At 41.5% G+C, this 22465-nt stretch overlaps 1 protein-coding gene across 2 annotated transcripts in view; it reads left to right on the top strand.

Moving 5' to 3' along the window:
• AHCYL1 (adenosylhomocysteinase like 1) overlaps nucleotides 1-7699 on the top strand; it is a 41233-nt gene extending 33534 nt beyond the window's left edge. Inside the window, exons 8-17 of one of the 2 annotated variants that reach the window (XM_024742114.1) lie at nucleotides 195-311; nucleotides 567-630; nucleotides 1436-1524; nucleotides 1888-1958; nucleotides 2335-2429; nucleotides 2517-2615; nucleotides 3024-3092; nucleotides 3541-3619; nucleotides 4989-5109; nucleotides 5631-7699. In XM_024742114.1, coding sequence (XP_024597882.1) covers nucleotides 195-311; nucleotides 567-630; nucleotides 1436-1524; nucleotides 1888-1958; nucleotides 2335-2429; nucleotides 2517-2615; nucleotides 3024-3092; nucleotides 3541-3619; nucleotides 4989-5109; nucleotides 5631-5637 — 811 coding nt within the window. In that variant the 3' untranslated portion in view covers nucleotides 5638-7699. Of the gene's footprint in view, nucleotides 1-194; nucleotides 312-566; nucleotides 631-1435; nucleotides 1525-1887; nucleotides 1959-2334; nucleotides 2430-2516; nucleotides 2616-3023; nucleotides 3093-3540; nucleotides 3620-4988; nucleotides 5114-5630 lie in introns of those variants that run through there. The other variant, XM_024742115.1, reaches the window with a different exon arrangement.
• Nucleotides 7700-22465: the final 14766 nt, after the last annotated feature.

Below are 22465 nucleotides of genomic sequence, written 5' to 3'. Positions count from 1 at the left end.
GGGGAGTTGGGAAAGAAAATGAAAAGAAGTTAGGAGGGATAACAAGGAATTACCTTGTTTACTAATATTCTTGGGCAATAAATAAGACTGGGGAGGGCAGCACAGAGCTTGAAGAGAATTAGGCAGACTTTGCCAGCTACTGTGTTTTACCAGCTAACTTTGTTTTTGTTTTTGTGGCTTTCTTCTCCCTTTAGGCTGTATCAGCTCTCCAAAGCTGGGAAACTCTGTGTTCCAGCCATGAACGTCAACGATTCTGTTACCAAACAGAAATTTGATAACTTATACTGCTGCCGAGAATCCATTTTAGATGGGTAGGTTGAAACGTATAATTATTCAAATTTATAGGGGATAAATTTGGGTTGGGTTATAATGTTAGTCTGATATCCCTCCAGTTTTGCCCCCTGGTCTTCCTATGGCTTTAAAAGTTTGTTAGAGGCATTCTATCTCATACTGAGCCCAGCCAACTTCCAGTCGAAGTTCTTATGGGGCATTGCCCACACTTAAATTTTCAGAGGGACTGTATTTGATCTAATAATGTTTGAGTTGAGGCTTGTCTGTTTCCACAGCCTGAAGAGGACCACAGATGTAATGTTTGGTGGGAAACAAGTGGTGGTGTGTGGCTATGGTGAGGTAAGTAGCTGGGCCTCAGTGTCTGCCTTTTCACAGACTTCTTAGAAATTTTGAGTGAAGGAGACTTGTGCTGTCAGTGTAGAGTTACTGATGCAGGGTTTAAAATATGCTTTTAGATAAAGTGTCTCAAAATAGTAGCAAAAGTCCTTTATTCAGATTTATGAATAGAGACATATAGAACGAATTGAGTTTTCAGATTTCACCACTTTGTCTTATGGTATGGAATGTTGCCATCATTTCCACCCAGTTATAACAGTAACCTTTTCATTATGAGACTTAATTCAAGTAAATATGTAGCATTTTGGTCCCACAGGTGACTTAGTGGAGTGAAGGGTAAAATCTGAAGTGGCATATAGTTGATTATCTCTAAACTAGAATAGATGACAGGAGACTTTATTTATTGTCATAAACAATGACCCACAGAAGTTTCTGAGCTGCTAGGCTGTCCTTGAGTGAGATGCTTCTCAAGTGATAGTTATCAGGCTTTCCTGGAACAAGAAACTAGAGGTTACAGTTGATCTTCCTTGGTCTTGTTTCCTTGATGGTGATACTTGTATTTCCTTTATCTCTTTTACTATCCCAAGTTCCAGCCCTTGCTAAAGCCCTTGAAATGTCTGCTAAATCACTCCTCTAAGGGTCACAACATAATCAGGATCTGTTTCTCCTCTGCTTGGATTGGAGCATCTTTGCAAGGACTTGCTAGATGATTGGTGGTTTCACGGAGGCTAATTCCCATCTCCCAGAGAGCCTACCTGCCTAAATATCTGTGCCTGAATGGACCTGACTTCTTCCTTATGCTCTGCAGGTGGGAAAGGGCTGCTGTGCTGCTCTCAAGGCCCTCGGAGCAATTGTCTATATCACAGAAATTGACCCCATCTGTGCTCTGCAGGCCTGGTAAGAACAGCGGTAATACCATTAGGTTCACTCCAGGGACTTTATGTTTCTGAGAGTTTGATTATTGTATTAACCATTCCTTGGAGAAATTTCTCAAAGAAGGAGAAGGCTAAGATTGCTTTATTCCCTGCATTGTAATCATAGGGCACTCATAGAGCTTCTTGGTGTTTTCCCTTCCTGGATGGAATCTTGGGGAGTCTGAAGAGCCCAGTGTGTATAGTTTAGCACAGCTTATTACTACCATTCCAGTGAGGTAGCCCTGGATTTAACTTTAGAAAGACATTTAATTGTCTCATTTTGTGACCAGCTTCTGTCCCACTGCCTCCTTGCTTTTGCTCATAGCGTGCCTTCCTTTTCTTCCAGCATGGATGGGTTCAGGGTGGTAAAGCTGAATGAAGTCATCCGGCAAGTTGATGTCGTAATAACTTGCACAGGTAAGTGTCAGTGCTTTGGTATACATGGAGGATTATTAACTCTGAGGTTAAATCTTGAAAATGATCTAATTGACTTTTATATAAAGTAGGTAAGACCTGTGTTGTGTTTAAAAGTCTGAGAACTAGAGTAAGCTATCAGAACCTTAACATATTTTCCTGAACAAAGAGCCTTTTTCCTTGATGACTTTTTATCCTGCTTGATCTTAAAACCAAAAAACTGAGCCTAAAGAGCTGTTCGGCAACGCACACTTCTTTCCTCACAACGTATACATGCTCTTTAGTGCCAGCAAACCTCTGTCCCATGTTCTAACTGAAAGCTAGTCAGTACCTTTCCCCGCCAGGATCTGTTTCCTCAGCCACTCTCCTTTACTTTTAGGAAATAAGAACGTAGTGACACGGGAGCATTTGGATCGCATGAAAAACAGTTGTATCGTATGCAATATGGGCCACTCAAACACGGAAATTGATGTGGTAAGCCTTCTCTCATTGATTTGTTGCTAGGCCTTTTTTTTTGCTTCCTTCCATTATAGCCAGTCAACTGCGCTCTCTTCCTTTCAGACCAGCCTCCGCACTCCGGAGCTGACATGGGAGCGAGTACGTTCTCAGGTGGATCATGTCATCTGGCCAGATGGCAAACGCGTCGTCCTTCTGGCAGAGGTGCACACACAGAAGGGTTCGGGCAGTACAGCACAAACAATATGGTTAGAGCCATCCGGGGAGGGGTGGCAGGGTAAACCTATTTGGCCTATGTTTCCCTGAATGCTGTCTTTGGGTAGAGGTATATTTCTCAAATAGTCCGGTCTCCAAATAGAATCACTCAAAAAATATCTACTTTTTACTAAGTAACATACTACTTCCTGACCACAGCTAATTCTTCAGTTTGTCAGACTCAGATGGACTTGCAGAAAATAAGATAAAACATACAGTCCTGATTTGGAACTGTAATTCTTCCTCTACTAACTGAGTCTAGAAGGAGTATAAAGTCCTTTCCAGCATTTGTGTGACTTGCATGACATGACAGAGGGATAACACAACTCATACCAGGGCTCTGTTTCAACTTTTTAGGGTCGTCTGCTCAATCTGAGCTGCTCCACAGTTCCCACCTTTGTTCTGTCCATCACAGCTACAACACAGGTATGTGACAAAAGACCGGCTTAACCTGCACTAAGATGAGTGGAACTGGGCGTAGATCAGATCAGTGAGAGTGTGCTCTCCTGTGTTCTTATCAACCTGTTTTCTTCAGGTTACAAGTTGTCAAGATTTCGGCTTTCTCAAGTGTAGAAAATAATCATTAGGCAGAGTCAGTGTTTGTGTCCCTTTGGTTGGCTGTTTTAATTTAGAATATAGTGTTTCAGCTCAATTGTATTTAGTGCCTTCTTTTATTAGGAACTAAACAAAAGCACCAGTAAATCCTCCCACGTTGTGTGCTGGTGTTTATTACAGTCCAAGTCCTGTGTGCTGTCACTGTGGTAGATCACTTAAATATTTACCCCAAGGCCCTGTTAAATCTGGTTCTTTTGTTTTGTTTTTAATGCCCCTAAGAAGCGTTTTTGTGTTTTTTGACCCTCTTTTCCCTTCTTAGGCTTTGGCACTGATAGAGCTCTATAATGCACCTGAGGGACGATACAAACAAGATGTATACTTGCTTCCTAAGAAAATGGGTGAGTGAAAACAGTAGAAACCTATATTGATCCCCAGACTCTTGCACGGTTTGGTAAAATGAATATCGTGAAAAGCATTAGATTTAGAGTCAGGGTTCTAATCCCCATTCTAGCACTTAGTGGTTTTTGGACCTCGGGACAAGTTCTAATCTCCATGAGCCTCAGTTTCTTTATCAGTAAAGTGAGAATAATACTAAATATATTGCAAAATTTTAGTAAGAATTACAGCTAATGAGTAAAGGTGCTTTAGCACAATGGTTTAGGGTAGATGCTCTTATCCTGAGTAGCTTTATGAAGTTTAGTAAACTTACTACCACTGATTACAGCCTGGGACCAAAATGAGAGAAACAAACAAATATAGTTTTTATTGTCCATCTTCTATGAGATATACAAAAAATCTGTCATTCCAGGGGTCAGCTGTGTTGTGTTCACGTGACATAATGCATCATCTTTAGTTCTTTACCTTTCTGAGTATGGTGCCAACCTCCCCTCTCATTGGTCGGCCCAAACCCCTGTCCTCTTAAAGCTAAAAAACTTCTTGCTGTTGTCCCCTTCAACAGCTTACCTCAGCTTACCTTTGGGTGTTGGCTTTTGGTTTTTTTTTTTTTTTTTTTTTTGCGGTACGCGGGCCCCTCACCGCTGCGGTCCCTCCCGTCGCGGAGCACAGGCTCCGGACGCGCAGGCTCAGCGGCCATGGCTCACGGGCACGGGCCCCAGCCGCTCCACGGCATGTGGGATCCTCCCGGACCGGGGCACGAACCCGCGTCCCCCGCATCCGCAGGAGGACTCTCAACCACTGCGCCACCAGGGAAGCCCTGGCTTTTGGTTTTTAATTCATATTCATAAAGGCAAAAGCCCAGGAGGCTTATCTATGGAAAACTAATACATTTGTGCCGGCTGCCTTAGAAATCCATGATCCTAAGATTTGAGGCCTTTATGGATCTTATCGTAAGTAAATGTTGATGACTTAACTCTTTTGACCTTACTGGTGTCCACTTTGATTCATAATTTGACTATGATCCAGCTAAGGAAGTTGCTGCAGGAAAGTGAGAATAGTACATGGTATGTTGGCCATTGAGGTGAACCCAAAAGTTTTGCCAGAGAAGAATGGGGAGGAACAAGTCGGCCCATTTTGTCCCGCTGGCAGATGGCTTTCTAAGTGCACTCTGGATGTACTGAGAGAAATACCTTAAAGGCAACTTTGAGGGGTTTTTTAAATTAAGCAAATATTCCGAGTCAGATTCTTTCGAAGTTATTCCAAGCCTTGTCCTCTCTCTCAAAGAAGCTTCAGATGAAAATAGGGGGAAGCTGTGCCCTGAGAGGCATATTTGAAATGGAGTCTGCCCCCCTGCCGCTTTGTTCTTCCTAGATGAGTACGTTGCCAGCTTGCACCTGCCATCATTTGATGCCCACCTGACAGAGCTGACAGATGACCAAGCAAAATATCTGGGACTCAACAAAAACGGGCCATTCAAACCCAATTATTACAGGTAACTTGGGAGAAAGTAAATGAAAAGCTCTTCTCCCCAATATTAAGCCATGCAGGCTAGACAGCTTTTTTAAATAGTGTTATAGCTAATTTTGAAGAGTACAAGAACTCTGCCCCACACTAACAAGGTAAACAGAGAAATTGTATATCTAGTAGTAGATGTAAAGAAGTCAGCATTTTCTAAGATTTTGGAGCTTGAGCCTCACCCCCAGAGATTCTAATAGAGTTAGTCTAGAATGGGGCCCCGGCTTATTTTGTAAAACTTCTTCAGATTATTCTAATGTATTGTCAGGGTTGAAAACCACTGATGTATAGTATTAGGGAGCAGGAGATACAGCTAGAAGTGGCATTGCTGGAAATCCTTTGGAAGCGCAGGGAGGAACAATCCATGGGGAATTACTGCAGGCATCCCTGGCCTGGGCAGGGGAAGGACCCTGGAGAGTGTTCTCTGTTTTGGATTCTTTTCTTGGAACGCTCATGTGGAAGACACAAATACTAAACAGTCAATCTCTTTCTTTACAGATACTAATGGACCGAATTACCAAGGACCAGTCCACATGAACCACACAACTCTAAAAGAAATATTTTTTAAGAAAACTTTTATTTCCTTCTTTATCCTTTCCTCTTGATTTTTTTTCCTATAATTTCTTTCTTGTTTTTTCATCTCATTATCCAAGTTCTGCAGACCACACAGGAACTTGCTTCATGGCTCTTTAGATGAAACAGAGATTCAAGGTTTCTCACCCTAGTCACTAAAGAAGGATTTTACTCTCCCAGCCCAGAAAGGTGATTCTTTCTTTACCATTTCTGGGGACTTTATAGTCTTAATTGGGTACCTTATTAACAGGAAATGCTAAGGTACCTTCTATGTGGAACAATCTGCAATGTCTAAATTGCCTTAAAAGAGCCCATTTCTTAGCTGCTGAGATCAGTGCTCTTTCACTTCTTCAGAGGAGCAGGGATGGTACCTACCAGGCAGGTAGGTTATATATAGGTGGTGCATGTTAATTTCCCCTAGATGTTCCAAGCCCTGTTTCCTGTGTAAAGGTGGTATATTTGGTTCAGAGATGTGTACTAGTGAGTGTCGCTTGTTAAGATCTGGTAGGCCCACTTGGATTTAGTACAGCCCTTCCTCCACTCCCATCAGACCCTCTCATTTTCCAGGTTTTTATCCAGACTGTACTCTATTAAGTTGAATTTTGTCCCCTAGCATTTATTTCTGGGTTTTTCTGTTTGTTTTTGTTTTGTTTGTTTTTTTGGTTTTTGTTTTTTTATTTTGTTTTTTTAAGTAAGAAAAATGTTTAGTCTTAATACTGAGGAGCTGCTTGAGTGGTTATCAGTTTATCTTTTGAACCTTTGGAGCTAAAAGTGCAGAGTTGAGTCTAGAGAAATGCAGATCTCAAACTCTGATAATCCCTCTGTTTCTAGCCCATAGTTTATAGCATCAGTGAACTGGGGCCATAACAGTAAATTTTATCAGCTCTGCCCCATCAGCTTGTGCTGAAAGCAAATTTCTTGAGCCATTACTCAGTATACAGCACTGAGCTCTGTCTTTAGGATTTATCCTTTAAGAGCAAGTTTCTAATCAGCTGTGCTTCTGCAATTTAAAATACTTAAAGGGAGGTAGATGTGGATGGGAGGAGGAATGATAAATTGGGTCAGGCTGAGGGAAATTAGCTCTGTATAACTTGTCTGGGACTTTAGTTTTACAGAAGCAGTACCACTTTTGATGGACCCATGTCACGGAAGGTTTATGAACTGAGACCTTAAAGGGCAGTTTGCGCATAGAGAAAATAATCAGTGTGTCCTGGCTCACACTCTGAAAGAATCCTCAGAGATAAGAGAGATGTATTCCCATGCCATGCACCCTGCTTACCAGCATTTCTGCATGGTCAGGTGAGCTTTGTGCTCATGAGCTTTAAGTGTATAATTATCCAGGATTCTAAATTCTCAACTTGTTCTAGCTGGTGGTCCTTCAAAGTTGGGTCAGGCAGTAGTGCTAGGTACTAGAAATTTTCATTTCCCTATTGCCATTGATCAGAGAAGACAGACATTAAAAATAGATATTTAAGAAGGAAAGCTTTCACTCTGTGACTTCCTAGCAGGGGTCAGTGATCTTGCCAAAACAGTTTTCCCTCTCCTGTTTCTCCGTAACCAGCCCATTCGCACTCCTTGCCAGTGTGACCATGCTTTCTTCTCTGTAGATGCTAATGGTTCAAGCCCTTTTTCCCAAGGCGTTTAACCAGCCAATCAGAACAGCACATCCTTTAGGGGAGGTAACCTGGCCAACAGTGGTATCCATCGTGTGAGTTCTGCTGGAGGGAAGGGGCCCAGGTCCTGCTGCCCTCTGGCCTGCCCCCTGCTCCCATATCTATTACTGTGTCCATAGGAATACTAGATAAGGGCTCCGTCTCTGTCAAGCCATGTAACAAAGGACACTGTGGGAAAATGTCTGGCATCAGAGGGAGCGTGTAGAGAGCAACTTGGGAGGAACAAGTTTATTTTGTATGATTTTTAATGAATGCAATATTAATCCTTGCAGATGAGCAATAATCATTAAAGTCAATTAAAATGATAAGACCTTATTGGAATCCTGTGTCATTCCTGGTTGAACAGCGAAACTTTCGTTAAAACCTGTTTTTAAGGAGGGACAAGTCAGGGGTCAGTTAGCAGTATCTAGGAGAGATTTGTTTAGGACCTAATACGTAGAAGAACAGGCTGGATGCAGAGTTCTTCAGTAATATCTTAAAATTTTGTATGCCTGCTCTGTGCTGAGCATTGGGCCTGGACACTTTCACTCTGACTTACTTCCAGGAGCAGACTTGCTACCTAAAATTCAGGGCTCCTCACTTACACGGTCCCCTTATAAGACCCTGTACCTAATTCTTTTCCTTAAAAAATGCCTCCAAATTTATGTAAGCTTCAGCCCCCCCATACCTGTATCCATCTCTGAAGTTATCTCCATGTGTTCTGATTTAACAATGTATCTGTTAATATTGTTCAGAAGTAATACCTTTTCTATTTTGTTAAAAATGGTCCCAAACAATGTTGATGTTTTCAGTGCAATTCTGTGAGGTTTTATCCATGCATATAAATCCAAATTTAAGACCAACTTCACATTGCCTAATCAGAGATTTAACCTTTTTTTTAAACTGTTTCCTGAATCTGATAACTTTATAGTTATATAAAGTTAATCTATTATGATGGGGAAATATCTTGAAGTTAAATATTTGAATATAAAGAATTTAAATGAACTGTTTACCCTATAGTTTTATAAATTTTTCAAGGTATTTTTTATTGCCTACCACGTGCTAGGATCTGTTTTAGGTATTTGGGATACATCAACGAAAACCAAGATCTCTTCCTTTGTGGAATTTACATAAAACCTCAACAAGACTCAGCCTTCCCCTTCCCCTTTTTCCTTTACCCACAATTCCACCATTAGATGGGGCAGGCATCCACATGGGTTCCCAGCCTGGTGTGTGTGGGTAGGAGCTGGGGGTGTGGCCTAGTGCTGGAAGTCATCCTACACTTGGGATGGGAAGGGCATCCACGCAGGGGAGGGATGGCAATGGTGGATTGGGTAGGAACAGGGAACTTGATTAAATAAGCAGAAATATTAAGGATAACGGAAGCCAGCTTTCTCATTTTTAGAGGAGATGTTACACATCAGAAAGGGGAAAGACTAGAATAAACTCTGGTATTGGGTTTGAATATAGGGGGTATTGGGTTTTGGTGTGAACTCATGAATTTCAACATAAAGAAATATAGGGGAGCACTGTCCACTAAGTGAGCCGTGGAGCAGCAGTTCCCCTCTTCCTCCAGTGCAGCGCATACACCTAGCATCCAGATTCAGGCACTACATTCTCCACTTAAAGGAGCCAGGAGTCTTTGGGGAAATGGCGGATTCCATGGCCGGGCAGGAAAAGTACAAGATGAGCAAGAAAGCAAGGAAGTACTCAAAACAATAATCGCATGTCAAAAGGACACAGAACCCAGCCTTAAGGGACTTACCGGGCAAATCTGGAACAATCTGAGCATCCAAATAATGGCTTATAAATCACTGAATAAAAGAGAAAACTATGAGTCTATACTGATATGAATGAATGAATAGTTTAATGAAGAATGGGATATGTAAGTAATTTCAAAGTACCTCTCCATAAAATATTTTTTAAGTACAATGGGAAAAAGAGGAGTTTTAAAATGGAGAAGCCGGGCAGAGTTCACCTTAAGTGAACAAAATGGGAGATATCTGAGTCTTCCACCACTTGATAGGACGCATTGAGAAGAACACAGCATCCCTTCTGTGATATTTCTGCCAAGGATGCAAAACCTGAATGTAATCATGAGGAAGTATAAGGTAAATCCAAATTGAAAATTGTTATTTTACAAACTAACAGGCCTATAATCTTCAAAAGTGCCAAGGCTACCAAGGTCAAAGAACTGAAGACACATAAATTAACGAACTGAAGTGGATCATTTTGCTCTCAAGAACGTTATTAGAACAGTTGCGAACGAGTCTGAGGACTATGTGGTAGTAACATCAGTGTTAATTTCCTGATGAAGTATTAGGGGGTGGTGGTTTATCAGGTCAGCGACTCTCAGATGGGTCAGGAGAAGATTATCTGTAATGTACTAACGTTTTTGTAAGTTTGATTATTGCAAAGATTAAAAAAAAAATTTTTAATGATAGTTCCAAAACAAAAAAATCAGACTTTGGCTTTATCGATTTAGAAAATTTTAAAAATCTGCTCCATTTAGGAACGTCTTAGACCAGATAGTAATAATAAAGGTCTTAAGCCTTCTGGGTTAGCAAAGGAAAAGAAAGCAACAGAAAAACAAAGTATTTCATTTGACAAGCTCAGTGAAAGTAATACGTAGACCTGGATGGTTCAACAGGAAGGTGGGGATAAGGGGTGCGGCCTCACTCCAAAGGGCTCCCTGAACAGAATCTTACCTGCCAAATAACTTCTGAATGTGGGAAATTCCAGAGAAGTCTGAATTTTAAAAGAATGTACAATAAGAATTGACATCACTGCTTAACTGGTTGTGAAACCCTGAGTTAGGGCAGGCATCAGCAAACTAGCCCTCCCATTGTTACCAAGTCCAAGCTCTACTCGCCACATGACAGGCCAGTAAATCAAGAGACAAGGTGTAAAGGCAAGGAATAGAGACTTTATTTGGAAATCCAGCAGACCGAGAAGATGGCGGACTAGGGTCCCCAAAAAACCATCTTATCGGGGTCTCAATGCCAGTTTCTTTTGTGAACAGAGGGGGAGGAGGTGAGGAAGTAAAGTAAAAAGACCATTTATCTTGTAAAATAGGAGGGGATGGGGACTTCCTGGTGGTCCAGTGGTAAAGAATCCGCCTTACAATGCAAGGGACTCAGGTTCGATCCCTGCTCAGGGAACTAAGATCCCACATGCTGCAGGGCAACTAAGCCTGTGCGCCACAACTACTGAGCTCACGTGCCTCAACTAGAGAGCCTGTGTGCCACAAACTAGAGCCCACACACTCTGGAGCCTGTGTGCCACAACTAGAGAGAAGCCCACATGCCACAACAAAGAGTCTGCATGCTGCAACTAAGACCTGAGACAACCAAAAATAAATAAATCTTTTTAAAAAATACGAGGGGATGTGTTAATTTCTTTTCTGCAGCCATTCACAGGTGGGCAGGGTCAATGTCTCTGTGAGCTGAACAAAAGCCTTTTAGTTTAACAGGCAGAGGGGCAGGGTTCCCTGTGGCAGGCCATTATGCATGCTTACAGCTATAGACTGTAATTTGATTACAATATCAAAAGCAACAAAAAGCAATGCTTAAAGTAAAAGAAACAGATCCAACATGGAGTCAGAATTGGCTCTTCCCTGTTACACCATGAGCCAAATCTGGCCCACTGCCTGTGTTTGCACATCTCACAAGCTAAGAATAGTTTTTACATTTTAAAATGGTTTTTAAAAATCATGACTAATATTTGTGACTTGTGAAAATTACATGAAATTTAAATTTCAGTGTCCATAAATGAAGTTTTGTACACAAGCCACCCTGATTCATTTATGTAATGTCTATGACTGCTTGCATTCCACAATGGCAGAGTTGAGTAGGTGCAACCAAATGGCCCACAAAGTCCAAACTGGCCCTTAACAGAAAAAGTTTGCTGACCCCAGGCATAAAGGTTGTTAGGTATAAAGGGAAAGGTGTCCAAAGGCATTTGATTTGCATTCTATTAGGTAAGAAAAGAAAGTCTCAGAGAAGAAAGTGAGAATGAAAGCATTGGAAAGTAAAAAATATCAAAGAGTATTCTAGTCTAAGTAGCACATGCTAAATCCACCTGCATCCTGGCTAGGAGTAGGAGTCACTCTGGGATTAGGAAACCTCAGCAAACTGATAAAGCAATTTTTAAATATTTTAAAATTTATGATTCCAATTTAGAGTCTATAATCAATTTAGACTTAGTAATCAATTTTAAGTTACAATCAGTTTTTTGTATATATACTGTATTGGAAGCTCTACGCTATTGGAAATTTTTATGGCATTTTGTTTATTTGTTTTATTCTGGTTTTGTTTGTTCTCCACTGCAACCACCAGATGGCGAGTTTTCTCACAATGGTTGTCACACAGGGTCTCTGGCCAACAAAGGATAATAAAATATAGGTTCACACTCCCTTCTCTGAAACCCCTGTGTTTTGAAATTGAGAATATTTCAGATTTTTAGGAAATACACAAATATACAATTTATTATGTTACACCTGTTCTGGGGCTATGGAGCAGCATTCCATAATCAAACATGTTGATATTTCTTAAGTTTATTAATACAGAATAAGGGATAAATACAGACTAACAATAGCCTCCTGTCAGTTAGATCAGGTTTTGCTGCCAAGTTAATTTGTGCCAAACTTTAGGGGAAGACTTTCTGATTTTTAGTATTCTTTTAATTTTGGAGTTGTAGATAAAGGTTTGTAGCTCTAGAATAACACAGTGTTTGCTGTGTAAGTGGCTTCATTTTAAATGCTTTACGCAATTAGCATACTTGAGATCACCTCACAATAACCCCATGGGATAGGTACGACCTTTATCACCATTTTATGGATAGGGAAATTGAGACAGTGAAGTGAAGTAACTTGCCCAAGAGTATACAACTCCTAAATTGGTGGAGCTGAAATTAACCCAGGCAGTCTGGCTCCAGGGTTCATGCTTGACTCTAGGTACTACCAATTCTAGGAAACAGCCCCAAACCAGGATTCTAGTATCAGAGTCATATGCTGGGCTGGTTAAAAATAGAGATTCCTAGATTCTGTCTCAGACCTACTGAAACAAACTCTCAGGGCTATAAGGAAGTCAAATCTCTCTCCAGAGTCACAGCGCAATTGATAGGTAGAGCTAGGATTTGACCCTGGTCTTTCTGGCTTCCTGTGGCCCTTCTCTGGAGTCACCGTGGGACTCCCCAAGGGTACTTTCAGGCAGTAATCCCCTGGTACTCATATCTCAGCAGAAGAAACTTAACATGGGCATGAAGACCCAAACTGCAGGTGCCATGACTTCCCTAATACTTCCTGAATGCAAGCCCCGAACACCTAAGGAACCTGCTGCATCCTAGTGCACCAGCCTCTGCTTCTCGAAGCTAGAGCCAAATTGGGGCAGAGTTACCTACTCTTGGGCCCCAAAGATTCTCTGATGAGCAATTGGGCCCTTGTGCTCTGGTTGTTTTTAAATCACGAAAGTTACCACACATTTCATTACTGATTCCTCTATTTCAGCGCTTAAACACCAAACAAAATGCCCTCCCCTTCAATGATTCTCTTGCCTTTGTATTTCTATCTGGGCAAATTACTTCCCAAGGGCCATTTAGAAGTGTTTTTTAGTCCGTGGAAGTGTAATTCGGAGCTGAAGGTCAACTGAGCGAAGCCTTCTCTGAGGTGCACTAGCTCTCACTGCTTGCTTTTATGCAAATTTGTCAACAGAGGTGATTGGTTTGTGTAAACTTGTTTTCAAGGAAAGACTAATTTATCTCAAGTCTAATGGTAAGATATGAGAAGGAGAAACTCTCACACATACAATGGGGAGCAAACCAGCACTTGCGGCTTTTTCCTGTCTGTGCAATGGGTTTCCTAATGTCCAGCAAACAAGCTCTTTGCTCTTTTCTAATTTTCCTCTCAAAATCAGATGAAACAGGGACTTCCCTGCTGGTCCAGTAGCTAAGATTCCGTGCTCCCAATGCAGGACGTCTGGGTTTGATCCCTGGTCAGGGAACTAGATCCCACATGCCTCAAGTAAGAGTTCACATGCTGCAACTAAAGATTCCACATGCCACAACGAAAAGATCCCACATGCTGCAACTAAGACCTGGCACAGCCAAATAAATTTTAAAAATTAAAAATAATAAAAGCACCTTTAAAAATCAGATGAAAATGTTACTAAATAATATGAAAAGGAAGATGCTGCAACCCCTACCATTTCTTCCCAGAAATATTTATAATATTTATATTCAACTGGTTTTTTAATTGAAGTCTTCCTTTCTCATTGTGGAAAAATACACATAACAAAGTTTACCATCTTAACCATTTTTAAGTGCACAGTTCAGTGGTATATATATTCACATTGTTGTGGAACCATCACCACCATTCATACCCATGACTCTTCATCTTGTGAAACTGAAACTCTGTACCTATTAGACAATAACTCCCCATTCCCGCCTCTCCCCAGCCCCTGGAAACCACCATTATACTTCTGTCTCTAAGAATTCGACTTCTCTAAGTACCTCATATAAGTGTAATAATACGTATTTGCCCTTTTGTGATTGGCTTATTTCACTTATAATGTCTTCAAGGTTCATCCATGTAGTAACATGTATCAGAATTTCCTTCCTTTTTAAAAAATATTTATTTATTTATTTTTGGCTGCATTGGGTCTTCGCTGTTGCGCACGGGCTTTCTCTAGTTGCGGCGAGCAGGAGCTACTCTTCGTTGCAGTGCGCAGGCTTCTCACTGATGTGGCTTCTCTTGTTGCAGAACACAGGCTCTGGCGTGCGGGCTTCCGTAGTTGTGGCACACAGGCTCAGTAGTTGTGGCTCACGGACTCTAGAGCACAAGCTCAGTAGTTGTGGCGCACGGGCTTCTGTAGTTGTGGCACACAGGCTCAGTAGTTGTGGCTCACGGACTCTAGAGCACAAGCTCAGTAGTTGTGGCGCACGGGCTTCTGTAGTTGTGGCACACAGGCTCAGTAGTTGTGGCTCACGGACTCTAGAGCACAAGCTCAGTAGTTGTGGCGCACGGGCTTAGTTGCTCCACGGCAACTAAGATGTGGGATCTTAGTTGTGATCCCACAACTAAGATGTGGGATCTTCCCGGACAAGGGTTCGAACCCATTTCCGCTGCATTGGCAGGTGGATTCTTAACCACTGCACCACCAGGGAAGCCCAGAATTTCCTTCCTTTTTAAGACTGAATACTCTCCCATTGTATGTATGTACCATATTTTGCTCATGCATACACCACAATTTACCTTCCAAGTTTTCCCCTGGAAGTTGTAAGCGTTCAACAGACTCCAGAGTTCCAAAATAATTACAACAGACTATTCTGTCAGTTGTTGCAAATGTTGTCTAGAGCCAGATTCCTGGGGCTTCCTACTCCACTGTATCTTCCCAGAATCCTCTCCTACAATCCCTACCATTTTACCATGTAAATATCATTTGAATATGTTCCACCATCTCCTCACTTCCCAAGTCAAGCCTCCAGAGAAGACCACAGCCTTGGCCAATAGCTTGACTGTAACTTCAGGAGAGGCCTTGACAAAGACTCTCCACTTAACCAAACTCTAGTCAGGCTCTCTGACCCTTCTTCTTGTCTAGTCCTTGGCCTTGGCCCCCATCCTTGCTGGGCCTGCATAGCCCAGTTGTAGCAAGAATCCCATTACCCTTGATATCTCAACATATTCCTCATCCCCTACCCATGATATCTGATCATCCTGGCCTGCCTTCAGCAAGAATCCCATTAAGTCAGCTTAGCAAGAATCCCCCTACCCTTGATGTTTCCTCTTAAGAAATTTTTCATCCACTGACCCCATCATTCCACTTGTTGGCTACAAATTTCCAGCTGTCTTTGTCATATTTGGAGTTGAGCCCAATCTCTCTCACTTTTTGCGATAGCATTGACACCTATCACAATTGTCCTGGATAAAGTCTTCCTTACCATTTTAACAAGTGTCAGAATAATTTTTTCTTTAACAACCTTGAGCTAGAGGCACCCAGCTAAGCCATCCCCAGATTCTTGACCCATAGAAACTATGAGATAATAAATGTTTGGGTTTTTTTTAAAAAAAAAAAGTTCCAAGTGTTTTTATCTTTTTATTATTTATTGATTTATTTATTGGCTGCGTTGGGTCTTCATTGCTGCGTGTGGGCTTTCTCTAGTTGTAGAGAGCAGGGGCTATTCTTCATTGTGGTGCGTGGGCTTCTCAGAGCTCAGTTGCAGTAGTTGTGGCGCGTGGGCTTTGCTGCTCCACGACATGTGGGATCCTCCAGGACCAGGGCCCAAACCCGTGTCCCCTGCATTGGCAGGCAGGTTCTTAACCACTGTGCCACCAGGGAAGTCCTAATAAATGTTTGTTTTTTTAATTCTCTAAGTATTAGGGTAATTTGCTCCACAAACTAGAAACAAATGCATGATGTATCCTGGATACTATGATGCACTGCTCAAATTCCCCATCCAGGGCCGGGGCTCTCATTCTTCTACTGCCAGGAAAGCTGGATGCTGGTAGCTCGCAGCTAAGTCCTTCTCCAGTTATTGCCCTTGGTAAAGAAAGCTACCATGTATAAAGATATGCATGCCCCTTCCCTAGGGACAGTTTACCATCCATGGTTCTGTCCGTGCAGATATATAAAGGCCTGGCCCCTTAGCCTCCAGTGCGGGACAACTCTGAGGGATCATCTCAGTTCTAGAGTGCCCTGAAGGACACACTGAGACCTCTGTTGCAGCTGTGTCACAGTTCAACTTCTCCCTCCGCCCAATCCTGTTTCTTTCACCTCCTGGTAGGTGTTATTACCAGGAGCACAGGGACGGTCTCCAAAACATCTCCGAACTGCATATCTCTGACTGAGAGCCTGCTTTCTGGGGACCCTGACCCAAGACACTATGTGACCTGGAGCAAATACTTTAACTCTATGTGCCTTGGTTTCTTCATCTCCAAATGGGAGAAATACCAGTGTCCATCCTATAGGGTTGTTGTAAGAATTCAGTGAGTTTAAGTCCTTGGCATGGTTCCTGCCATACAGTAAGCACACATAAATATGAGTGCATGCTATCATTATTACTATCTGTACAAAGATATTCCAGGCTTCTCCTTCCCCTGCCCCTGCTGTCACCCTCAGAAAACCAGCAGGTGCAAAGGTTGTGAGGTAGCAGCAAGCTTGGCATGTTAGGGAGGTAGGATGGAGGGCATGAGGCTAAAGGAGAAGAGTGGTAGGAGATGAGGTCAGAGAAGAAGGCCGATCCCTGTTGGCCCCATGTGGGCCTTGCATGTTAGGATAAAGAGTTAGGATTTAAATCTAAGTGAGGTGGGAAACCATGGCAGATTGAGAGCAAGTGAGTGACATGAGTTGGTCCGTGGCTCTAAAAGCTCTGGCTTCAGGGATAATCAGTTATAGGGCAGCAGGAGGGTAAGTGAGGAAGGCTAGCGTGACAATGATCATGAATAGGGAGCTCCAGGATATGTTTTGGTAGGAGAGTCATGAGTGGACTAGATGTGAGAGGTGAAGAAGAGAGGAATTAAGGAGGTCTCCTTGGGGACTTCCCTGGTGGTGCAGTGGATAAGAATCTGCCTGCCAATGCAGAGGACGCGGGTTCGATCCCTGGTTCGGGAAGATCCCACATGCAGCGGAGCAACTAAGCCCATGTGCCACAACTACTGAGCCTGTGTGCCACAACTACTGAGCCCGTGTGCCACAACTACTGAAGCCCACTTGCCTAGAGCCCATGCTCGGCAATAAAAGAAGTCACCGCCCACAACCACAACCACAACGTTGTGAGAAGCCCACACACTGCGACGAAGAGTAGCCCCTGCTGGCCGCAGCTAGAGAAAGCCTGCGTGCAACAACGAAGACCCAACGTAGCCAAAAATTTATTAATTAATTAAAAAAAAAAAGATGTCTCCTTGGTTTTGGCTTGAGAAAAAAATGGGTGGTTGGTAATACCATTGATTTAGATAAGGAAAAGCAGGAGAACAGCAGGCTTGGGGGAAGAAAGGGAGAATCCAGAGTTCTGTTTGTAGCATGTTAAGTTTGAAATGCTAATGGATATCCAAGTGAGATGTAAAATCAGCCCTTTGATGTATGTTTGGATCCTCTTCTGACCAAGCCATACTGTATGTAGGAGGCTAGGAGATTATAAATTAATCTGACCTGAGACAGAGTTAGGCTAACTGATTCCTTTGGAAGACAGGATTAATGTTATTTGCCTTATTTATTAATTTACTAACTAACTAAAACATTATTAATCTTGTCCTCTTCTCATAGCCATTAATGAAGAGAACTCCACGTGGCACTGCAAACAGAGGTTAAGACCTGGCCCGTAGATGCTCCAGGGGTCATGACTTTAACATTGAGTACTTCAGTGACTAGCAATATCTTGGCCAGAGCTAAGATGGAGATTGCCAGAAATAGGCTCACTTTGCCTCCCATCATGCATTTAGGAGTGGATGGATGTGAAGCATCTTGCCCAGTACCTGACACCCTATAGACACACAGTATATGTCAGTTTCCTTCTACAGAGCCCAGTTGGAAAAACTACCATGTTTTTGTTTTGTTTTTTTCTCCCAACTTGTAACGCATTTATTTATGAATTAGATACATATAATTTTATGTACTCCATGTAACATAAATAAAATTAGGATCTGAAACAATAAGATTAAAAATAAACATTCTAAAATTTTATTTTTACATCTTCAATGGCTTTTCTTGCACAGCCCACTTGAATCCTGCTCTAAGGGAACCTAACAAAACAAGCAAAAAAATGATGAAAAGGAAATTAAAAAACACCACTGATGGGGAAATAAAAGTGGAAAGCGTTGAAAATGTTATTAAAACTACACCTCAAATGGAAATGAACTGAGGTCAACCACAAATAATTCTTGAAGTCACTTCTGGAAAGTTTTTCTCTGAAAATGAATTTTGAGTATTTTCACTGTGATGAAAGAAAAATGAAAATGTTGGTTCTACACATTTCAGGTAACCTATGTTTTTGCTTTTATCTTCAAATTGTCCTCTTTTATGTTAATATTATAAGCCATTAAAAATCCTCTTAAATGTTTGTAAGACATAAATTCTCTCTAAAATTTTAGAGATTTTAGAAAAGCCATGTAAAATGGGTCCTATTTTCCATTTTTCTTACTACAAAATTTGAGTTATTATCACAAAATTAAAGATGTTTGCAGGAGGGGGATAGGTTGCATGCCAAACGCTTTAATGGTGAGAGTACTTAGAAAGTACACTCAGAAGTTCTCAAGTCATTCATTTGCAGTATATTTTCCAAGCATAAAGTTTTTCCTCCAATTTCACATTTTTGGTTCTATTCTGGAAAAGTACTTATGTCACCTTCCTTTTACAATATATTTAAAATACAAAGAGATAATTAGCTATAATTTGTTATTGAAAATTAGTCCATACAACTTATTAAAATGAAAAAGATTTTTATCAAATTAGTATGCTGAAGACAAAAAGTTTGTGTGGAAGAATTAAAAATGCTGAAAACTTTTATTAACAAAAATTCACTCTGATGACTACATCATTAAAGAGATAAGACTTACTGGGATAACAGCTTAGCACTACAGGTAGAACATCATTTTATTAAAAGTAAGTCAAGAGACCTCCCTGGTGGCGCAGTGGTTAGGAATCCGCTTGCCAATGCAGGAGACAACAGGTTCGAGCCCTGGTCCAGGAAAATCCTACAGCCGCGAAGCAGCTAAGCCCGTGCACCACAACTACTGAGCCTGCGCTCTCAAGTCCGTGAGCCACAAATACTGAGCCTACGTGCCACAACTAGTGAAGCCCATGTGTGTAGAGCCCGTGCTCCACAACAAGAGAAGCCACCGCAGTGAGAAGCCCACGCACTGCAATGAAGAGTAGCCCCTGCTCATCACAACTAGAAAAAGCCTGCGCACAGCAAGGAAGACCCAACGCAGCCAAAAATAAATAAATAAAATAAATTAAAAAAAAAATAAGTCAAAAAAGGGGAAGTTTGCCACAAATATGACAAAATTTTCATTATCAATATAAAAATTCAAAAACTGATTTAAAATATACTAAGTTGCCAAAAGAAAAATAGGCAATGAATATAGACAAGTCATAGAAGATAGTTAGTAGGTGACTAATAAACATATATTCCAAGTTTAATATCAAGAAAAATCCAAGAAGTGGAAACCAAAAATATTGGCATGGTATGAAAAGGCACTCACGTGCTGCTCATGGAAATGTAAATTGGGGTCACCTTTCTGGAAAAAAACTTGGCAATATGCTTTGATCTAATAATTACATTAGGAAATTATTTCAAAATTCAGCGAAAGATTTGTGTAGGAAAATGACATGACATTATTTTCTTTCTGCACAGAAAAATACTGGATAAAAGTGTTCTTTATGTTAACAGCAGTTGTCTCTGGGTGGTAGATGTTTACTTTCTTCTTTATAACAAGCAAATTAACTTTAGTCCAAAAAAAACTAAAGTTACTTTTTAGAATTCCTTTAAACAAATATCACCCAGCTCTTTTTATAGAAACAAATAATAAGTGTTTGCTATTTCTAGTCCAAATGGACAGGGCTCCTATTTTAATTCTGGATTTTTACCTCCCACTCACCAAAAACCCCCCATAGGAGCAAAACCAGAAAAACCCTCTAGTCAGAGAGAGATCTAAGTTCAAATCCTAGAAACACCATTTATGGCTGTGTTACTTTGGGCAACTTTTCTAAATCTCAGTGCATTCTTAGATAAGACTACACAATTTTAGAGATTAAGATAGCTCCAATACCACAGAGGGCAGCTCAGAAAGTGTATAAAGATGAAGGTGCAATTTTGCAGGGAGGGAATAGGCTGTGACTATAAAATGAAATTATGAGAATACAGTTTGGGAATCATCCCAAAGAGAGTCATGGGGACATATGATCTGACATGACATGCATGAGACTAAAAGAGTAAGTTTTTCTTCATTCTTCTGTACTGAACACTTCTTGTGTGTTGTACACTAGGGACACAGCAGTGAACAGTATAAGCAGCAAACAGTATAAACAAGATCCCTGATTCCTGACCACACATTCTATGGTGTCAGGGATGGAGGGTAAGGTGGGGGTGGAAGCCAGGCAGAAATAGACAAATCCAATTAGTGGTATGTGCCATAAATTAAAAAAGGTAATAAGATAGATGGGGGAGGGGTCCTTTTTAAATAGGGTGGTCAGGGAAGGCTCCCTGCAAAAGGTGAGCTGAGACTTGAAGGAAGAGGAGCCATGGAAGATCTTGGGTCTGAGGGCAGAGCAAGTGCAAAGTCAAAGATGGGAACAAACCTGACAGTGTTCACAGACAGCAAGAAGACCACTGTACAAGGAGATGAGACTAGTTAGGAGGGATCAGATTTTATGGGGCTGTATGATGAAAAGGAGTTTGGATTTTATTTTCATTGTGATAAGAACCCATCGATATTTTCAGCAGAGTAGCATGATCTGCTCGCGTTTTAAAAATTACTTCGGGGAGGTTCCTGATCGTCTAGTGGTTAGGATTCAGTGCTTTCACTGCAGAGGCCCATGTTCAATCCCTGGGCAGAGAACTGAGATCCCGCAAGCTGTGTGGCACAGCCAAAATAAGAAAATAAACATAAAAATTACTTTGACTGGTCTGTGGTGAGAGAATTCTAGTAACACGTTGCTACATACCTTGAACTAGTTAGGGGTGATAGCACTAGAGGTGGCAGAATCAAGCAGAATTCCCACAGAGGTTGATTTCAGCTCTTTCTTTCAAACTAAGCATAAAGGTCTCTTGTAAAACCGTCCGTGGTTCTCCCAGCTCCACTCTGCCACCACTGAACTTCATACACAATCCTAACCAAGTACTGCAATCATGTATTTACATAGCTGTCCTTCCTGATGGACACATTCTAGGAATGGAGGCAGGAAGCATGTCTTATTTATCTTTGATATACCTAGCCAAGTGCCTGGCACATAAAGAGTACTCCTTTAACATCTGCTGATTGCAGTAGCGAACAAATACATTTAAAACATTTGAAGCCATTTGTATTAGTCTCCTAGGGCTGCTGTAACAAAGTACCACCAGCTGGGTGGCTTAAAACAACAGATATTTATTCTCTCTCAGTTCTGGAGACTAGAAGTCCAAAATCAAGGTGTCAGCAGGGCTGTGCTCCTTTGGCTGTATGCGAGCCTCTCACAGTTGCATCCTCTCCCATTGCGGAGCACAGGATCCGGACGCGCAGTCTCAGTGGCCATGGCCCACGGGCCCAGCCGCTCCACGGCATGTGGGATCTTCCCGGACCAGGGCACGAACCCATGTCCCCTGCATCGACAGGCAGACTCTCAACCACTGCGCCACCAGGGGAGCTCTGGCATTTACTTCTTGATAAGTTTGAACAAGTGAGAACAACTGGAAACAACCCACGTGTCTATCAACAGGTAACTGGATAAACAATGGAATACTATTTCTGTACTATTTTTTAAATAAACTTATTTATTTTATTTTTGGCTATGTTGGGTGATAGAACTTGTGGTAGTCAGTCTTAGAACTTGACCAAAGCTTCTAAGCTTTTGGTCAGCCTTAGAACTTCACCAAACTGTGGTCACTGAAACTAGATGTCAGATGTTGGGCTGCGTGGGATTTGCTGGTATTATCTAAAAAGCCTCTCAGCATTGGTCCTCTTCCTGCAAATTCCTTAGTTTTTCCTATCAGCTTGACCCAGCCCAGCTTGGATGAAATGCTAATTTATAAAGTGTATTATTGGATTTGAGAAGGAACAGGGGCAAAAGATAGGAAGATAGGTAGGAGGAAGTGCCGGCAAAACAGCTTTGGGCTTATTCATTATTTTGCCGCAAAGACTTTTAAAGCACCTACTAGGTGGAACCTTGGCAGAAATCACGCAAAAGTTGCATCACAATGACTTTACAAGAATTGAGCAGGGGGTGTGGAGCAGCCAAAATGTAGTTCTGGAGAGACAAAGATGAATAAAATGCCTTTAAGGATTTCACAACATAGTGACAGGTAATTATTACACATCACCTCTAAGATGTCAAATGGGCATCTCAAACATGACATGTCCAAAACAGACATCTTGATCTTCCCCCTAAACCCATTTTTCTTTCTCCCAGATTTTTCTGTTTT

Source organism: Neophocaena asiaeorientalis, unplaced genomic scaffold (assembly GCF_003031525.2).
Source record: "Neophocaena asiaeorientalis asiaeorientalis breed wild unplaced genomic scaffold, Neophocaena_asiaeorientalis_V1.1 scaffold35, whole genome shotgun sequence".
Lineage (NCBI taxonomy): Eukaryota > Metazoa > Chordata > Mammalia > Artiodactyla > Phocoenidae > Neophocaena > Neophocaena asiaeorientalis.
This window is presented reverse-complemented; position numbering and strand designations above follow the sequence as displayed.